The 17,732-nt window shown below is 36.4% G+C and overlaps 1 protein-coding gene across 3 annotated transcripts in view; it reads right to left on the bottom strand.

Moving 5' to 3' along the window:
• Positions 1-17,732, bottom strand: part of NBAS (NBAS subunit of NRZ tethering complex) — a 156,941-nt gene that overhangs the window by 120,766 nt on the left and 18,443 nt on the right. For all 3 annotated transcript variants that reach the window (XM_052703407.1, XM_052703229.1, XM_052703322.1), the window contains exons 12-21: positions 15,804-15,932; positions 12,973-13,036; positions 11,376-11,569; positions 9,633-9,890; positions 8,854-8,979; positions 7,324-7,475; positions 6,401-6,535; positions 6,063-6,141; positions 5,030-5,134; positions 4,624-4,760 (exon numbers count right to left, since the gene is read on the bottom strand). In XM_052703407.1, the coding sequence (XP_052559367.1) occupies positions 4,624-4,760; positions 5,030-5,134; positions 6,063-6,141; positions 6,401-6,535; positions 7,324-7,475; positions 8,854-8,979; positions 9,633-9,890; positions 11,376-11,569; positions 12,973-13,036; positions 15,804-15,932 (1,379 nt within the window). The remainder of the gene's footprint in view (positions 1-4,623; positions 4,761-5,029; positions 5,135-6,062; positions 6,142-6,400; positions 6,536-7,323; positions 7,476-8,853; positions 8,980-9,632; positions 9,891-11,375; positions 11,570-12,972; positions 13,037-15,803; positions 15,933-17,732) is intronic.

The raw sequence follows: 17,732 nt of genomic DNA, 5'->3' as shown, positions 1-17,732 counted from the left end.
CAATTCTATAACTGAGGATGAAATGCCATTAGGAACACATCCCAGGCACAGACATGACATACGCACCTGCACTTTCCATACTACATGAAAATCTGGGTTAGTTCAGTAACAAATTTAGTAACAGCAACTATAGAACTAAATACGTATATTTAAGGTTTCCAATTATTACATTTACCATATGACACATTTTAAAGAAGTGGAAAGGAGAGATTCATTTCCCATAAATGGCTGTAAGACGTGAAATTCACCAGCAGTGGAGTACAGCTGGTGCCCAAAATAAACTGCCAAAAGAACCATTTTTGGAGAACTGAGCCACACTGAATAGTGAAAAAGGTATCTCAGCAGCTTTTGGCTACCATAGTTGACTGTGTTTCAGAACTCCTGCTGAGCACACTTCAATGACAGGCCTTTCAAATCAACTCAGCAACCGGAGAAAAATCTACTTTCTGATTCTGCATAAACAAATCAAACTACTTTTTAATGATATAGTTATTTTCTTGTAACCTGGAAAGAAATTTTTTACATTTAAATTAGCTGGACAGAATAACCTACACAACAGAAATGCCAATCAACACTATTCAGTCACATTTTAGGAGACTGCTGTGCTTTTTTTCTTTATGTATATAATGAATTTGTAAGGCAACAGCTTTCACAAAATCTAAATGGGCTACCTTAAAGACATTGACAAGCTCCCAGTCTTGCCACCACACTGTGAAAATACATTTATAAAAAAATGTACATTTATTTAAAAAAAGTACACTTATAAAAGTGTAATGAACGTTTGTGGAAGAAATTTTGTACTTAATTACATATAAAAACTACAAGCAAGTCCAGATCAGCAAAATAATTTCAGAAAATAACACAGAAGGCAAGCCAAGGTGCAATTCAGAGACACGCATGCAGTAGACTGACATGGTAAACAAAGACAAGATAAGCTAGGCATAAACACTGCAGAAAGAAAAACAAGTTAACACAGCAAACAACAGAATTGCAGTTCAGCTCATGCTCTACAGAAAGATTTGAGAAAATTGCTGCTGGGTACTCCCAAAACCTTCTCCTCAATGAAAACACCCAGTCCCCTCAGCCTTTTAAAAATGCTCTGATCTCTAGACATCTTGATGATCGTCTGCTAACCTCACAATGCTTCATCAAAATACTTCCTAGCTGTCCCATATCCTAGATGCAGCTGAGTGAGCACAGTGCCTGCTCCATCTTCTGGGTATGCTCCTATTAATGCAGGCCAGGTTGCTGCTGGCCTTAGCTTCCAGGACATGCTGCTGGCTCATGACTTGCTTGTGCTCACCAGGACCTCCTGGTCCTTTTCAGCAGAGCTTCTCTCCTGTCAGTCTCCAGCTTTCACTGTTCCAAAAGTTTCTTCACTCACAGGAACAGAACTCTGCATTTCCTTCAGGCTGTTCAGGTCACTCTGAACGGCAGCTCTGCTCAGGTATAGCAGTTCCTCACAAACTTCCCACCTTCCTTGTCAACAGTTCTTGTCAAATGTTCTCCATGGCCTCTTCATAGCTTCAAATTCTCTCTTGCATCCTCAAAATCTTCTCAAGAGTAATATCACAATACTTCAACCAGCTCACCTTCTGCAGCATCCCTTTGGCCAAATTCAGCCAATCCTGCAGCTGCCCAGATCCCCACAAAGGCCAGTTTTAAGAACTTCTTTTCCTCCAATCTACCTTTTACATACACCACAAGAATCTTCTCTTTTCCTACTAGAAATCAATGCAGAGAGAAGCATGAACATGTGGAGTCATGAAAATGTAATCTTCCCCTCAAAACTTGCTTTTCTAATTTTCAGTTGAAGATTAGATTAGTGATTTTTAAACTCATACTTGTAATTAATATCAATTACACTGACTCTCTAATTCAGAACTGTTGCGTGCTTTTTTCTTTTCCCAAGTGTGGAGCAATGCATATATATAAGAAATGCAGAAGTCATGACTGAAAACCAGTACTTAAAAAGAAGTTAAAGGGAAAAAAAAAACAGAAGTATACAGAAGTCACTGTTTTGAAGCGAAGGTTTTTCCCTACTGCTGTGATATACAAAGTTACAGATGATGAGGAAACCTCAGACTTGAACTTCCCAAATTCTGTGTTTAAAGGGTGAGCTGTAATGCTGCAATATAAAAGTTAAATGTCAGGAAATTAAAAGAAAAGGAAGAAGATTGGTTATGTACTTAGAATGGTGGTAAAGCATTATTTTCCTCTGAGATCATCTTTAAAAACCTGAGGGAAACAATCTTAACTAGGAATAATAAAATAAACTAGGAATGTTAATTGTCATTTTTAAAAGAGAGATCAACTCCTCTGAATACCTAAACTTCTATGATGTTCACTCTAGTTGTCTTAAAAGATATAGACCATGTACCTAATGCACCTTTGAGAAGGAGCAGGAATAAATGCCAATGACCCAGAACAGACTCAGGAATCATCACTATAAAAGAAGCTGACAAATAATTATGACAAATGGAAGGAGTAAGAATACATTATGATCAAAATTCTGCAAAAATGCATAAGTAAATACCATTATCTACTACTTTTTTTCTTCTTCAATACATCAATTTTTGTGCCTCAAAGTTTTTGGGACACCAGACTCCAAGTGCCATCCTAATGTAGACAATGTGCTAGTAACAGGAAAAACTACTGTTTAAGACTGCATATAACATGCACTAACAAAAGAGGCATCACTTGATTTAAGTTCATTGTCTCTAGCTTGAGACAAAATGAAATGACAGTAATGATGCAACCTTTACAAAAACATTTTTCCCAGGTATTGACATTTTTCAGATGCAGGACTCTATGTGCATTCATGTTGGCGGTGCTTTACAGCAAATAATTGTGTACCAGTGCTTTTTACTTAACAACAGTTGGAGGTGTCTATTTTTCCCACTTCCCCTGTTCCACACAAGCATGACAAGACCTTCTATTTAATCTCAAGCTCTTCCTCATCCAAATTCCCATAGAAATGGCAGTAACTAACTAGAGGAACATGGAGCAAAGCAGTAAATTTCCAAAAGGACTGGAGTCACCTCAGAGAACTCCATCCTTGAATCTATTGAAGTGCTCGAAAACCACAGAAGATATGGGCAACTATCAGCAGAACTTAATTTTTCCTCTTCTTCCATTTCACAATGTTTTCCTTTTGTTCAGGTGTTTATTACAGTCAACACTTGAAAGTTTTTAATACTAACTAGGAATGAAATAGTTCAATAAATAGTAACACAAATTAGTTCAATCAGTTCATTTAAGTCAAACTGTATCTGCATACTTTAGAACAGTAAAGCTAAATAACACACTCTTCTCAATTGGAAATCATAACAAATACATGTCTATAGATAAGCAGTCATTCTGTTTATACTAATTTCCCACTTAAAAAAATAAATAAATAAATGGAAGAAATAAGAAGACCCAATAAACTCATACTAAAATGACCAAGAACTCAAACTCTCTTTGATTCACACAAATTAATTTTCATTCACCTGAACTGAAAATTCTCAGAAGCTGACATTATCTGCAAGAAAAAACTGATCGCTTTTCAAAAGACACTTTGTAAAACTAATAAGAAATAAAGTCGTAGTAAATTATACTCACTGACAGATATTTTCATTACTAGATGCTCCATTGTATTACATGAATAAAAAGATGTAGTTACTGATACTGTGTTAATAATCAGTTTCAAAACAGCGATTACAATTTCACAAAGACGTTAGATCAGATTGCTCAATACAATTTTATGTATTTTCCACGCACATCCTATTTGCCCTTGGTCACATTTCACAATTGTCCAGAGACAAACATTCCAAAGATATGGTATCATCTACTCTGAAACTTGCAGAAAAGCATGAACTTGTACATATCTACTGATCACAGCACAGGGAAGGTCTCTCCATTCTGCCAAAGAAAAAGATTCAAACTATATACTTCCATTTTTCAGCAGCAGACAGAAGCTCTTAAACCTTAACTTCACATCTTCACTACCAGATTAACATACTTCAAAACTAATTCTGCAATTGAAGCATTTGAAAGAAACAACCAAGAAGCAAAAATTTCTTTTAAATAAGACTGAGAACAGTAGTATGGTGCTCAAGACTCTCCTGTGAAGGTTTATATTAATAGTCAACAGGAGATTGACAGTTAACTACATTTTATACTCAAAGGAAAGTTGGGATTTAAGCCCTTTCCTAATTCTTCCTTTGTGAGAGTTAAGAGTCTGTGACAAGAAAAATCATTAGTTTGAAGTTATTGACTGCTTAAGGATTAAATGGTATTTAAAAACAAATTCAGAACAATACAATATTTACATTCCATCCAGGAAAAAAACAGAACACTTATATTTTTGACTCTTAATTTTGCCTGTTCTTAAAACACACTTACAGACTTCTATGCACACCAGTGAAAATTTGGGTCTGAAGCTGCAGGTCAAGAGTCCATGCTTACAGGTAATGGAGACAAGAGCATATAAATTCCTTACTTCCCATTAGACAATCCAGAAAGACAAAACGCTTTTACAAATGGCACAAAGTAAAACAGCAAATGAGGATTTGTTCAGGAAATGAACACAAAACTAAAAACAACAACAACAAAAGTTAATATCCACTAATGCATTCTCACCTAGCCTCAGGCAGCAAGAAAGCATATTCATGTGGTGAAGTAGTCTCTGGAAAATTGGAGAGAATCGCCTGTCTGTGTGGAAGTAAAGCCGATCCATGGAACGTAAACAAGATTTCCAGGGCTCTAACATTGCTTTCCTAAAGACAAAAAGCAAACACTGCACAAAACTGATATAGATGGGAACACTGAAAGTAATGCCAATTTAGGTCCTGTAACAAACACTTAACCTCAAAATTTTCTTCAGCAATAAAGAAAATATGTTCAAGGTCCCTGCATTTACTTATTTACAATCAAACAAATACATCTTCCACTTAAACTTCCACTGGGATTCAACTATGTTCAACAGAACAAAAACACACCTAAGCAAAGGCAGCAATAATGAAAAAAATTAACAAAACACTAATACCCGAGCATAAGTTCTTGCTGAAAGCACAATATTTTGATTTCTGAACTTCTTGAAGAATTCACCATCATAGTGCTGTTCAGCTGAATGAGGACCACCAAGGATTTCCTACAAAAAAATAAAATAAAATTTAAAAAAAATTACAGACCAGATTTTATACAAGATTCACAACAGCATCCAAAACCATATGCTTCATACCATGGATAAACATAAATTACACATGGAAAAAACATGGTGGAGGCTTTTTTGTTTGTTTGTTTGTTTTTGACTACTTTATTGTTGGTTTAATTCATCCCAGTATGGAAGAAGATATATTTGCGATTGACAAGCTAAGACAATTCTCTATTCTAATTAAAGTTTATACAACATTAGTTACAAGGGAATGTAGTAAAAATCAAACTATGTACTACCAACTGCAAGGTTGAATTAAAAAAAAAGAAAAAATACAGATTCCCATTTCAAGAAGTTTCATTGCTGTAACTCAAAAAAAGAGATCTGATAGAGAATCTGAATTAGACTGACTTCTTATTTAGACTCACTGACGTAGTTTCAAAGCAAGTGATCCTACACCACATTCTACATCTCATGTTTTTGTATATTATTTCTTATGCTCAAAATTGTTCTTTTATTCAAGATCCATCAGATTTCCCGACACTTTAATGACACACTCGTGTGCAAATGCCAAATCCTCTGAATACACTTTCAACTATACACAACTATTCCTGAAAAAGGGGAAAATATGTTGCTTTGCTGGCAAATGGCCACCGTATGTTCAAAGCAGGCTTCTGCCCAGCTATGCCTCTCAGAGTTAAAAGCTAGCCATCTGCAACCTTGAAGCAGGGAAAATATAGTAGCTTGAACAGAAAGCAGCTCACATTTCTCAAGTGAGAGACTGCTATATTTCAAGGAGACTATAAACATTAATACTACAACATATAACAAAAAATATGATGATGTGACAAAAAAAAAAAAAGTTACAGGACTACCTATCTAATGGGAACTTGAAAAGAGCTTAAGCCATTATCAAGTTTCTCACCTCGTAAGTTTCAAGGCGATCAAGATAAGTTAACAACTTCAGTCTGCTCCTGCACAGTTCTTTTTGTTCCAGTGTTAGCCTGTTTCCAAAACAGATGCTTTCACATTTACAACTGACGTTGCATCATATGCAAATGAAGACAATAATTACATATTTGAACAACTAAAATATCTTGAGAAATTAATAAGCTGAGAACTTGGACATAATACAATACCAATTTAAAATCTCCACCACTTTTCTATTAGGAATAACATACATGAAAGTAACTACACTCTTATAACTCTGTAATTATAATAATCTTGTAATTCTGAATAAAACATAGTTAATGTTGCATTTACTTTGAGAAGTTTAATGATAATAGCAGTTCTTGATGCTTCCTGGCCTCTTTTTCTTTTTTAGCATCTGTTTCTTCATCTGGTGACAAGAAGTTTTCATAGGGAATACCAACGTCTGCTTCCCCTGGTAAGATAAACCTGGAGGACAAAAACAACCACCAACTCAATGCTGATCAAAACAACCAAAAGATGCAAGAAATAACTATTGAATATGTTAACAGAGTTTTCTATTGAAGTCTTAAATAAAAATCTCAACTTCCATAGAAAATTATGCTATTGAATTCTCTGCAATAAGGAGCGGACACGCAGCACAAGTCAACAAAAGGCATCACCTCCTCCCTACCCTCCTTAAAAAAAATAAAAACAATGTTGACTGTTAAATATTTCTAAATTCCACAGGTAGCAGAGGAATTGGCAGCATTTCTATAGCATACAATTGTAATAGATGACTGGATAAAGAAAGAACATCCTACTCCACCACCAGGAACTGAATGATGACCGTCTGTGCATGTATTTCTGACCCCCTGTATTTTGCTCTGCTCCCCTCCTCAAATGAGTAACAAAACATCGCTACAACTAAGATAAATACAATAAAATATCCTTGTAGGAGCAGCAGCAGCTATCAGGAGAGGCAGAAGAAACAGAACCTAAAAGAAAAATCATGACATTGTAAGTTCTCCACGACGCAAAATATAGACATGCAGAGAAAACAGAAAGATCAGTACAAAAGCACTTTGTAAAATGTAAACAGGCAGCTTGTAGGCATCTTTAAGTACTCTGTTTCACAGCACTACAACTCTTCTTACGTTCTTCATTAGCTTATCAATATTTTCATTATTTATATATTATATTACATTTCATTACTTTATTAGTTGATTTAAACAAAAATAAATAAATAAAAAGAAAATGTAACACTCTTGCCAAACCTGCCACCATCTTCTCCTTTTCCTATGGCCACAAGAGCTTCCAGGTCTGTGCCTTTCAAGCCATACTGAAGCAACTTCTTAGCAGCATCCACATTTTCTGGAACTCTTTCCAAACACTCATGAAGAACCCACGCACGCTTCTTAATTTTGCTCTGTCCAAGAACAAGAGCATAGATCCATTGTTACACGTTTCATTGAATCTTAGAATCATTAAGGTTGGAAAAGACCTCCAAGATCATCTAGTCCAACAGCTACCCACAAGCACCAGACCACTAAACCATGTTTCTCAGTGCCAAATCTACCCTTTTCTACACTTCCAGGAATGGTAACTCCAGTTTCCTGGGCAGTTATCGTAGTACTTGAGGTGCAGCCTCACCACCTTGAAGTCAATAGCAACTATCACCTCCCTAGTTCTGCTGACTACACTATTTCTTATATAAAGCCAGGATGCCACTGGCCTTCTTGGCCACACTGTTGGCTCATGTTCAGCTGGCTGTTGACTAACAGCCCCATACACTTTTCTTCCACATAGACTTCCAGCCACTCTGCCCCCATTTCAATCCAAAGCAATGAAACCAGAGTTGTTAAAATCTCTTAATTTGCCTCCACCACCTAGAAAACGTCAAGTTAATCTGATGACTGTCAGTGTGAACAAATAAAAGATACCCCACAAATGGTCATCTACAGTTTTATTTATCAGTACACGAATTTTACTTTGTTCATAATGTTAACATAATGAAGGAAAGATCCATTGCAATGCTAATGTACAAATGCCAGATGACTTTCAGCAACAAGAAATTACTACTTCTGTTCTTTAATTAGTATCTTTGCTGATTATACTATAAGAAATACAATGTTTTGGAGCTAAAGGTATCATAGATTCAATGTATTCCACAACAGCACTGGTCTCTTCAAATGTCTATGAGATTCTGTGACGGAAAGGAAAAAGCAAGGTCACAAAATATTATTGGATTTATTGGTTGATTTTTGGTTGAGATTGTCTGCTGGATTATCTTCTCTCACACCAAAACAAACAAAAAAACTATGTGGATTCTACATAAGAGCTCCATTACAGGCTCAATTTAATGCAAGTTTCATTATTCAACCTTTTCTGCGGATACCAACTTAATCTTTCCAAATAACTTTCTACAATACCTGGAAATTTCCTAAATACAATATATTTTCAGTTATGATTTATTTGCCAGGAAACGATCTAGTGCTGCATGTGGAGAAGAAATTACACCAGAGAAACTACACTGATGGAAATTTCTCCTTGGAGATATTTTCTAATTTCAGATAAAAGCAAGTTCTAAGGTCTCTGGATCAGGTCTTCAGTTATATTAACAAGATCACTCTCTCCCACATGACAAACAGTAGATATTCACAGGACAATTCTCTGAACTGCCTCCAATTTATGCTGCATATATTAGAACACAATGGAGATTTCTGTGAAGATTACACAGCCATCCTTTAAAAAAAAAAAAAAAAAGAAAAAGAAAAAAAAGGCTAAAGTCACAAAAACAAACCCACCAAATAGTCTTGAATTGAAGCAACATTAACAGCTGACTTCCTCCATTGCCTTTGATACACAAGATCAGAATCAAGGCCATATGCTTGAGCCAAAGAGAGAGCCTCCTCATATTCTTCATTATCAATCTAAATAGCAAACATTTGAAAATGAAAGTCAACATTGAACAATCAATAATTAATTCTCTGTGTTAAAACAGGTAAGAGGGATAACTACTCTAGGTGTGCTTATGCAGGTAGGAAAACAAACCATGTAAGATAAGAATATGTAGAACTCTTAACCAATATCTGATAGAAACCTCTAGAAAAACACAAACTTCTCAGTAAAAAAGAAAGAAATTATTTAGGCAATCACTACAACATAAGCACCCCCCGGAAACTCTAATAGCTATAGTTTTGGCTTACCATTAGAACAACTGAAGTGTCCTAAACAAAGTACTGCCTAGAGTACTCTTCAAAATAAAGAAGCATCTCTTCTGTGATAAGACTCACAAGGCTACTTTCTAATAGGCTAAATTAACTTAATTCATTATATCCACCCATTCATTCACTGTTTGTGAACACTCACATTAGCACGAGTCTGGTCACACTAATGAAACATGATGACCAGCAAACAACCTATTATTTTAATTATTATAATGCTGGCTTTACCTAACTTACATTAGGTAACAAAGCACTGCCATCTATGAAATATATGCCTAGTGTTAACATAGAAAGTCTCCAAAAAAATCTGTTCAATTAAAGCTCATTACCAGAGATGGAATCTTCCCTTTTATACTCACTTTTCTCTGGTAAAGTTCCTCTGGAGTTGTGGACCTCAAGCTAACAAGGCGGAAATTCTTTGTAATAGTACGCGGACGTTTCCGTGGAGGAGCAAATCGTTCCATCTCTGTCACAAAGTACAGGCCTTGCTTCAGGTAGCTGAAGTATCTATCCTTAGCAGAATTTTCATCATCTGAGTCAGAGTCATCTTCCCCCTCATCTTCATCACCAGGTCTGCTCTCCAAGCGTAATCTTTTTGGAACTAGTTTTATTTCACACTGCACAGAAGACAATTCTTAAGGGTAAAATAGAAAGTTTCTACCTAGTATATCTTCGTGATAAAGAAGTACATGTTCACTTCTAGTACTTCAAGTTTCAAAAATCAACATTTTCTCTTTTAAACCCTGTACTTCTCAGCTTGATTTGTTCAGCCTGGAGAAGAGAAGGCTGCGGGGTGACCTCATTGCAGCCTATCAATACCTGAAGGGAACCTACACCCAGGAGGGGAGTAAACTCTTCAAAAGGGCTGACAACAGCAGGACTAGGGGAAATGGATCCAAGTTGAAGGAGGGAAGATTTAGGTTGGATGTGAGGGGGAAGTTCTTTACAAGGAGAGTGGTTAGGCCCTGGAACGGGCTGCCCAGGGAGGTTGTGGATGCCCCGTCCTTGGACGTGTTCAAGGCCAGGTTGGACGGGGTCCTGGGCAACCTGATCTGAATGTGTACGTTTGGTGGCCCTGCTGGCATGGGGGTTGGAACTACATGATCCTTGAGGTCCCTTCCAACCCAGGTGATTCTGTGATTCTGTGATTAATACCCTCCACAAGCCCTGGCTGAGTCTGTCTTCCAGATTTGAGGTGTAATCACTTTCTTAATAAAGCAAGGGCAAAGGCTTCTTAACAGTAGTCCACTGTTATACTAGATACACTCAGCTCTATAACATCTACAGACAGTACAGACTTACAGACATTAAATATAGCTCAGTATAACTATACAGCTTACTGCAGAGTGTAACAATGTTTTCAACTATTAGCTAAGCAAATTATGGATTTCTGTTCAATGCAGATGTATTTTCAAACTGTTCTTCCATAGGCTGTAACATGTCGGTCTCTGGCTCTATTTTATTTCTTAAATAACAAAACTTTCCTGAAATATGTACAAAAAGCTTTGGTATGTTCTCATCTACTTTGATAAATATTTAACTTTTAAGTTGTTTAAGATCTATTCCAGTGTAAGCCTTCCTACACTGTCTACTTCATTACCAAAGTTATATTCTACTCCTGTCTAGAACCCTACTAAGTTGAGTAAAAAATAGATCCCTCCGAAGGCCTGGCCAACTTTAATCTGCTCCTTGCTTCTCTTAAACATACTCTCTCTGCAAGAAGCATCTGTTTCAAAGTGAGAGGGATGCTTTCAGTATTTTTCAAATGCACTAACAAAGCAGCTAAAAAAGTAAAAATAAAAAAATAAAAAGTGAGCTGACACAAACTGTTTCCTGCAGAAAGATTCTTTAATTCAGACTCAGGCTTCCAGAAGTTCTGCATCTACACCTGGCAATTACTTGTTAAGTGTAATAGTCAAGTTACTTGGCAATTAAGATTTTTATAAAGACATCTGAATTGCAGGAGGTTCAGAATTGCCTGCCTAGAGATAAGGAAGAATCATTTTCCTTATTAATAAACATATATATGCGTGCAACATACAGAACAGAAAACAAAACACTTTCTACTGCATTCCTTGTATTTGTTTATGTGCATTCCTCACCTCCAGACTTAGAAATCCTCCATCATGAGCTGAAGTGACCTGAGGAGAACTCTCAAACCACTCACATGACCTCCCCAGCAAGTTTCTTAATGTCTTGACTGATGACACAGTCAACGCACCAGAGCAACGAGCCAGGATCACAGAATTGTCTGCCCACCAATTTACATCTATCAACGGGTAATAGGATTCTTTATCTGAAATAAAGAAATAAGAAAGCACTATATAAGGAAAGGCAATTTTAAACACTAGATAAGAACTGAAGTGGCTTCAACTATTAAGAGTTGTCATCTGATAGTCTGCCTAATTTAACAAACATTTATTATTTTGTACACATTCTTGGCTCACTGAATTTGTATTTTAGATCTGCTAGATTAGTGAAAACATTCCTGTGTTAACTAAAGCTGTTGGAGGGGGAAGAAAGCAACTTAATTTATTTAATCTGATTACTTTTTAATGTAATTTGGGAAAAAAATTCACAATAAACTGATATACTTGCATAAAATGTGACAAATTTTAGATACCTGATAAACACCTCCTTCATATTCCCCAGGACATCCTTGATCAAGTTTCTCTGACCAAGAGCTTTATATTGATGAAACAAAAAAGGCTTCACTGCTTTTGAGAAAAACTGATAACTGTGACCAACACTCCTGAGACAGTCTACAAGATGAAGTTATTAAGAATATTAAAGTGCCAACAAGAAAAAAAAAAGCATAGTGGAGCAGAGAACTTGCATGGTAACTGGACACTGGGACAAAATGTTCACCACAAAGAGTTCGCTCAGTTTGTTTAATATATTATCATTTCCCATCTCTCTGAAAAAAAGCCACCTTCCTCAAATAGCACTTAGATCAGCTTAACACCCTTCTGCTACTTCAGTGTTTAGTCAGCTGGTTAGTCATGAAGATCTTAACCCAAAAACTGAATCACCAAGAAAACAGCACAAAGAAACGGGTAGCTTTTAATAACAAAGACATATTCAAGCACCAGTAAGTGGATCTTGAACACCTAACAGTCTGCACACTTGGAAGAGCCATGCAGTACACAGGAGATAAATGGATGCATGTGATGGATTGAATTTTGGGGAAAAAAGGCTGACATAAGGCAAAACCAGACAAAGGACATAAAAATCAAAATTTTGGAAGAAAAGGAAGCAAGCTCTTCAAATTACACTAGCATCTGAGATGTATTAGATAAACATAGACAGAAAAGGTAAAGGTTAGCTTCTGTTTTAGGCTGTGGTCTCTAAAAATGTTATCTATTGTACTACAGAGTAGTGGCTTCTGACACAAACTGAGACTTCTACTGAGTATTCAGCATTCCATAGAAGTAACAATTAGTAATAAATGAAGTCCTACACCAGCTGAAATATTCTTTTATTTATGGCTACGTCTATAAGAACATTCCTAGAAAAGGATTTTTAAAAACCACATTGTGACACTCATTCAGCTATACAATGCTACAAATTCAAATCTCACACACCATCATGAACTTATTCTAAGAGTGGTTAAATTAATTATTTCAAATATTTGCATATTACTATAAATGCTTTTAACAACACAATGATTTAAAATAACAATTTAACTCTATCACGTACCTTTTATTTTCTTTCTTTTTTCACTAGACAGTTTCCAGTCTGGATTGACTTCATCATAACCCGGCTAAAGAAATAAACATGAGAGGAGAGAAAAGAAAAGGTTAATGTACAAGCAAATCTTTATATAAATCTGCGTATCCGCATATCTGCTCCATCACTGACCCATTCATCTTTCAGCGAAAACACTCCCACAAAAATTTAAACCTTTTCTAATAATAAAGCATACGCTTACTTTAATGAAATTGTACTTACCTCCAAAGCTATAGAGGAAAAAAAAAAAAAAAAAGGACTGCTAGTTTCCTTAATCAGTCAGCATTGCCTAACCAGACCCACCTACTTAACAATAGTAGCCAAAATTCAGAATCTAGAATCATTAGGGTTAGAAAAGACCTCTAAGACCATCTAGTCCAACTGCCCACCTACCTCCAATATTACCCATTATCCACATCCCTAAGAATTATATCTACCCCTTCTTTAAACACCTTCAGGGTAGTGACACCACCATTTCCCCGAGCACGAGTTCTAACATCTAACCACTCTTTCGGACAGTAAATTCTTCCTAATATCAAATCTGGGCTTCTCCTGGCACAGCTTGAGGCCATTTCCTCTAGTCCTATCACCAGTTACCTGGGAGAAGAGGCCAACTCCCACCTTGCCACAACCTCCTTTCAGGTATTTGTAAAGAGCTGTAAAGCCTCCCCTGAGCCTCCTCAAGACTGAACAATTCCACTTCCAGACTGGTGGTCCAGACCCTATGCCAGCTTTATCAACCTTCATAAACTATACAACACTACCAAGTCTGCAAGCCAACAGTTTCTCTGCTTGCTGGCAGAACAAAAAGCAGCACACAATCAACCATTATCACTCAGCTATTTAATAGGCTTACACCTTTCATATAGTCAAAAGTTCCTGGCCTTTTATTTTTGTAATTTTTCTTGACACCATTCAATTAACCTCTCTGCCATAATAATACCCAAAGGAAAAAGTCTGCCTTCATTTTGAGTTGGAAGGGACCTTTAAAGATCATCTATTCTAAGATTCATCACACTCCCCTGCAATGAACAGGGACACCTACAGCTAGACCAGGCTGATGAAAACTCCACACAGCCTGACCTAAGATGTCTTCAGGGACTGAGCATCCACCACCACTCTGGACAGCCTGAAAACATTTTTCCATGCTCTCCCCCTCCTTATTATAGAAACCTGTGCCTATATCTATTATTGAGAAGTGTTCTGCTTTGGAGCTTACATAACTTACTGCATAATGAAACTGAAGAATTTAAAATATTCTATGATAAGTGGAGAAAATATATTTACAAGGGATGTTCTGAAAGTAATGCCTCCTATTTTGTTATGCTGGTCCACAATGTCAGAAGTAGATGTTGGTGAGTTGGCAATAGTTTGAACCTCCCTGACAATATTCCACACAGATATTGTTGCCACATAACAGATGGCAGCAGAGGGACAACAGACAAAACGGCATTTGACACAAAAGCGTATATAAAGCAAAGGTGTGCCACTGAATTCCTCCATGCGAAAAAAAGTGCACTGTTGACATTCATCAATGCATGCTGATGTTTACAGAGATCAAATAGTGGATGTGAGCATGGTGAGGTGGTGGGTGGTGCCTTTCAGCAGTGGCAAGAGTCAGTGGGCCACCTTTACCGGTGCAGATTATGAGGACAGTATGCGGGCTCAACACTGACAAAAATGCACGGCATTTGTTGCTGAGAACCCACTCTATCAAGAAGTTTTTCTGTGCTCTTTGTAACTCACGTAGTTTTCATGGAAATAAGTAGGAGGTATTGCTTTAGGAGTGACCTACATTTATTTTGAATGGACCTATATCGAATTTTCAATGGAGTCAATACTTTATGCATATGTTTACCATGCAGAAGTCAGAAACTGCAAATATTTCATGATGACATGTGAATTTATTATTATTTATTATTATCAACAGATGCATTAAAACACAATTGTTTACTGCTAAGGAGAAATTCAATTTTATAACTATTTTCTAATAAGAAACACACTTACATGCACTAAAATAACCTGAGATAAACACTGCATAGGAGACATTGAATGTGACCAAAGATCCCATTTCACTCGTTACACAACATCAGTTCACATCTTGTAAGTTATAACACACCTTCAGATGAAAAGCCTTTCACATTAATTCTTGATTCCTAAGAGATATGGACTAAAACCAGAATATTTCACATACTAGTGTGCATCATTTCAGGTCTGTCTCTTTTCAAAACTACAAGACGACATATTTTTCTTGAAAGAAAGTGTTGCCTTTACTCAAATAACATAGTTATTAAGGATCTTCTTTGAAAATGATTTGATTCCTAATTCTCCATGCTTAAATTCATACCAGTAAAGTACAAGTTTTCAAGTTTTCAGTGTACAAGTCTGGCACTTCCTAACGTAAGGTCCCAAACTTAGTCTTGCAAACAATTTCTCTAACACGTGACTTACTGACACCATTCTGACAGTCAAATTATTCTAGTGTTATCTTGTAGAAGGAAGGAAAAAAAATGAACACAGTAAAGTTTGGTTTCAACCATTTCAAGTTCCCCATGTTGGCCTCCATTCATATTTAAAAACAGCAGTTCAGTCCACCTGTACTAGTTACCTACTTAGTAACAATATATCTCATTAAACTTTAAGAACCAGCTATAATGTAATGAACTCAAGTTTAAGTTACCAAGTTTCAACAGAAAAATTATTGCTAACTAATAGTTAAAGCACATCTCAATGAAATTCTCTTTATCTCCTCAGCAAACAAATCCATAGAGGATTAAAGTACAGCTGTATAACGCTCATACCTGGTCAGTTTGGTCCCATTCTCCTTGTTGTCTGAGAGATGGAATAGACCAGATTGTTAGTTTCCCTGAGAAATGAATAGCTGCCAGAAGAGCTCCATCAGGGGAAAGATTCATCTTGAAAATTCCATCCTGCAAAATATTGTCAGGAAAAAGAAACGGGGGTCAGAATAAAGGTAAAAAGACAACTGACATCTGTGGCATGGAAGAGTGAAAAACAACCTCTATAAAGGAAGAACACTACAATACAGCTAACAAAACTCCAAGTAATTGAATTTATTTATAAATGAATCCTGAAAGGTTTAAATGATCTGTTTAGAGAACGCATTTAGCAACTTCATTTCTCTACAGTCTCTAATGTCTAACACATCAGTAATATGTATTTTTGAGATTTTTTTTTGCATGCTTTTGAGTATGTTTTTGGCTTTTTAACGTTACTTTTATTTCTGTGTCTGCTTTATTTTCTAGCTATGCCATAGAAATAACAATACCAAGTAATCTACTCACTGCTCTCCCACTGTACAGTGGTTTGCAACTAAAGAGAGCACTGCTTAAAGTCAAGTGTAAATTATGTTATTAGTCAAAAAGGAAGGCATAATTAAATTAAGCAAATCATTATTATTTTCCTAACAGAAATAATTCTTAAGTATTCTCCAATTATGTTCTGAAGTACCTAGAGTGCTATACTCTGTGCTCTAGTTTCTCAAGGAATAGTGAATGCTTACTGAAGGCAATTCTCTCTTCACAAATCCAGTTGCATGGAAAGAGTGCTAAGAAATAGGAAATGATACAGAACTTAGAAGCTTAAAATATGCCTAAAATATAAAATCCTTTCAGATAAGCAGTCAGTGCTACAGACCACAGATTTTTATAAGGGTTAAACATCTACTTCCACTTAGTCATCAGTAACAATCCCATTGCTGCTTGAATTTAGATGTTGGGTGGCTGCTAAAACTTTCATATTTAACACCCAGGCATTGATATCTACAGAGATTAATCTATCCTTTGACAAAGCAGGCAATGCTGGCTCAGTAAACAGCTTGTCAGCTTGATGGAACTGCAGAACGAGATACTGAGATGTTCAATAGATTGTCACTTCACATTTTAAAACTGTCATTTAAGTTACCAACACTAAGAATCAAATCTCAAATACAGGTGGTCCTCTAGCTGCTGTGCCTGTCACATCTTAATACTGTTGCCAATTCCCTACTAAGAATATAAAATGCATCTCCCGCATTTAAGCTATAATTACAGAAATTTGACTAAAACATTCAGTAATAGCTATCTCTGCTTTTGTTTGTAAATTCAGTATGAGCAAATGCAGTGAAAATGAAGTTTAGCACAGCACTAGCCTTATCTTTTTTGTTTTCAGTGAAGGAAATGAAATCTCTCCCCATTCTACCCTTGAGAGATATTCAGAAAGACCTGTTTTCACCATCCATCCAACCAACCAACCAACCAGTTTTTTCTTTAAACTATTCGCCTTAAAATCTCAAAAATCTACAAAGGTTATTTCTAAAGTCCATATGACACCATACAAGCCATTTTTCTCTCCAGAGAACGCAGTGCAGAGAAGGAGATAGATTCTTCTTTGCAAATAAATCACAGGGGGAAAGCTTATTTCTGATTGGAAACGGGAGTGAACCAAACAAAAGCTACAAATAAATCACAAACAAGGGGCAAGAGAAGGTGATGCAGATACTGAGTAAAAAGCCCTGAAGGTATGCAGAAGAAAGCCAAAACTACTGTGCACAAAGCTTTAGAAGCATAGAAAGTACAAACCAGCATTTCAGTGTGATAAGACTTTAACACTCACTCCCTCAAGGGAAGGGGGAATCCAAGACCCATATGCAGGGTCTGTTTGTTAAGTTCGTTCAAACCGTTCAAAACCAGTTGCAAGGAGCCTACAAACAGGAGTGGAATCGACTCTTT

This window comes from Tympanuchus pallidicinctus, unplaced genomic scaffold (assembly GCF_026119805.1).
Source record: "Tympanuchus pallidicinctus isolate F22 unplaced genomic scaffold, pur_lepc_1.0 scaffold1, whole genome shotgun sequence".
In the NCBI taxonomy this organism is placed as follows: Eukaryota; Metazoa; Chordata; class Aves; order Galliformes; family Phasianidae; genus Tympanuchus; species Tympanuchus pallidicinctus.
This window is presented reverse-complemented; position numbering and strand designations above follow the sequence as displayed.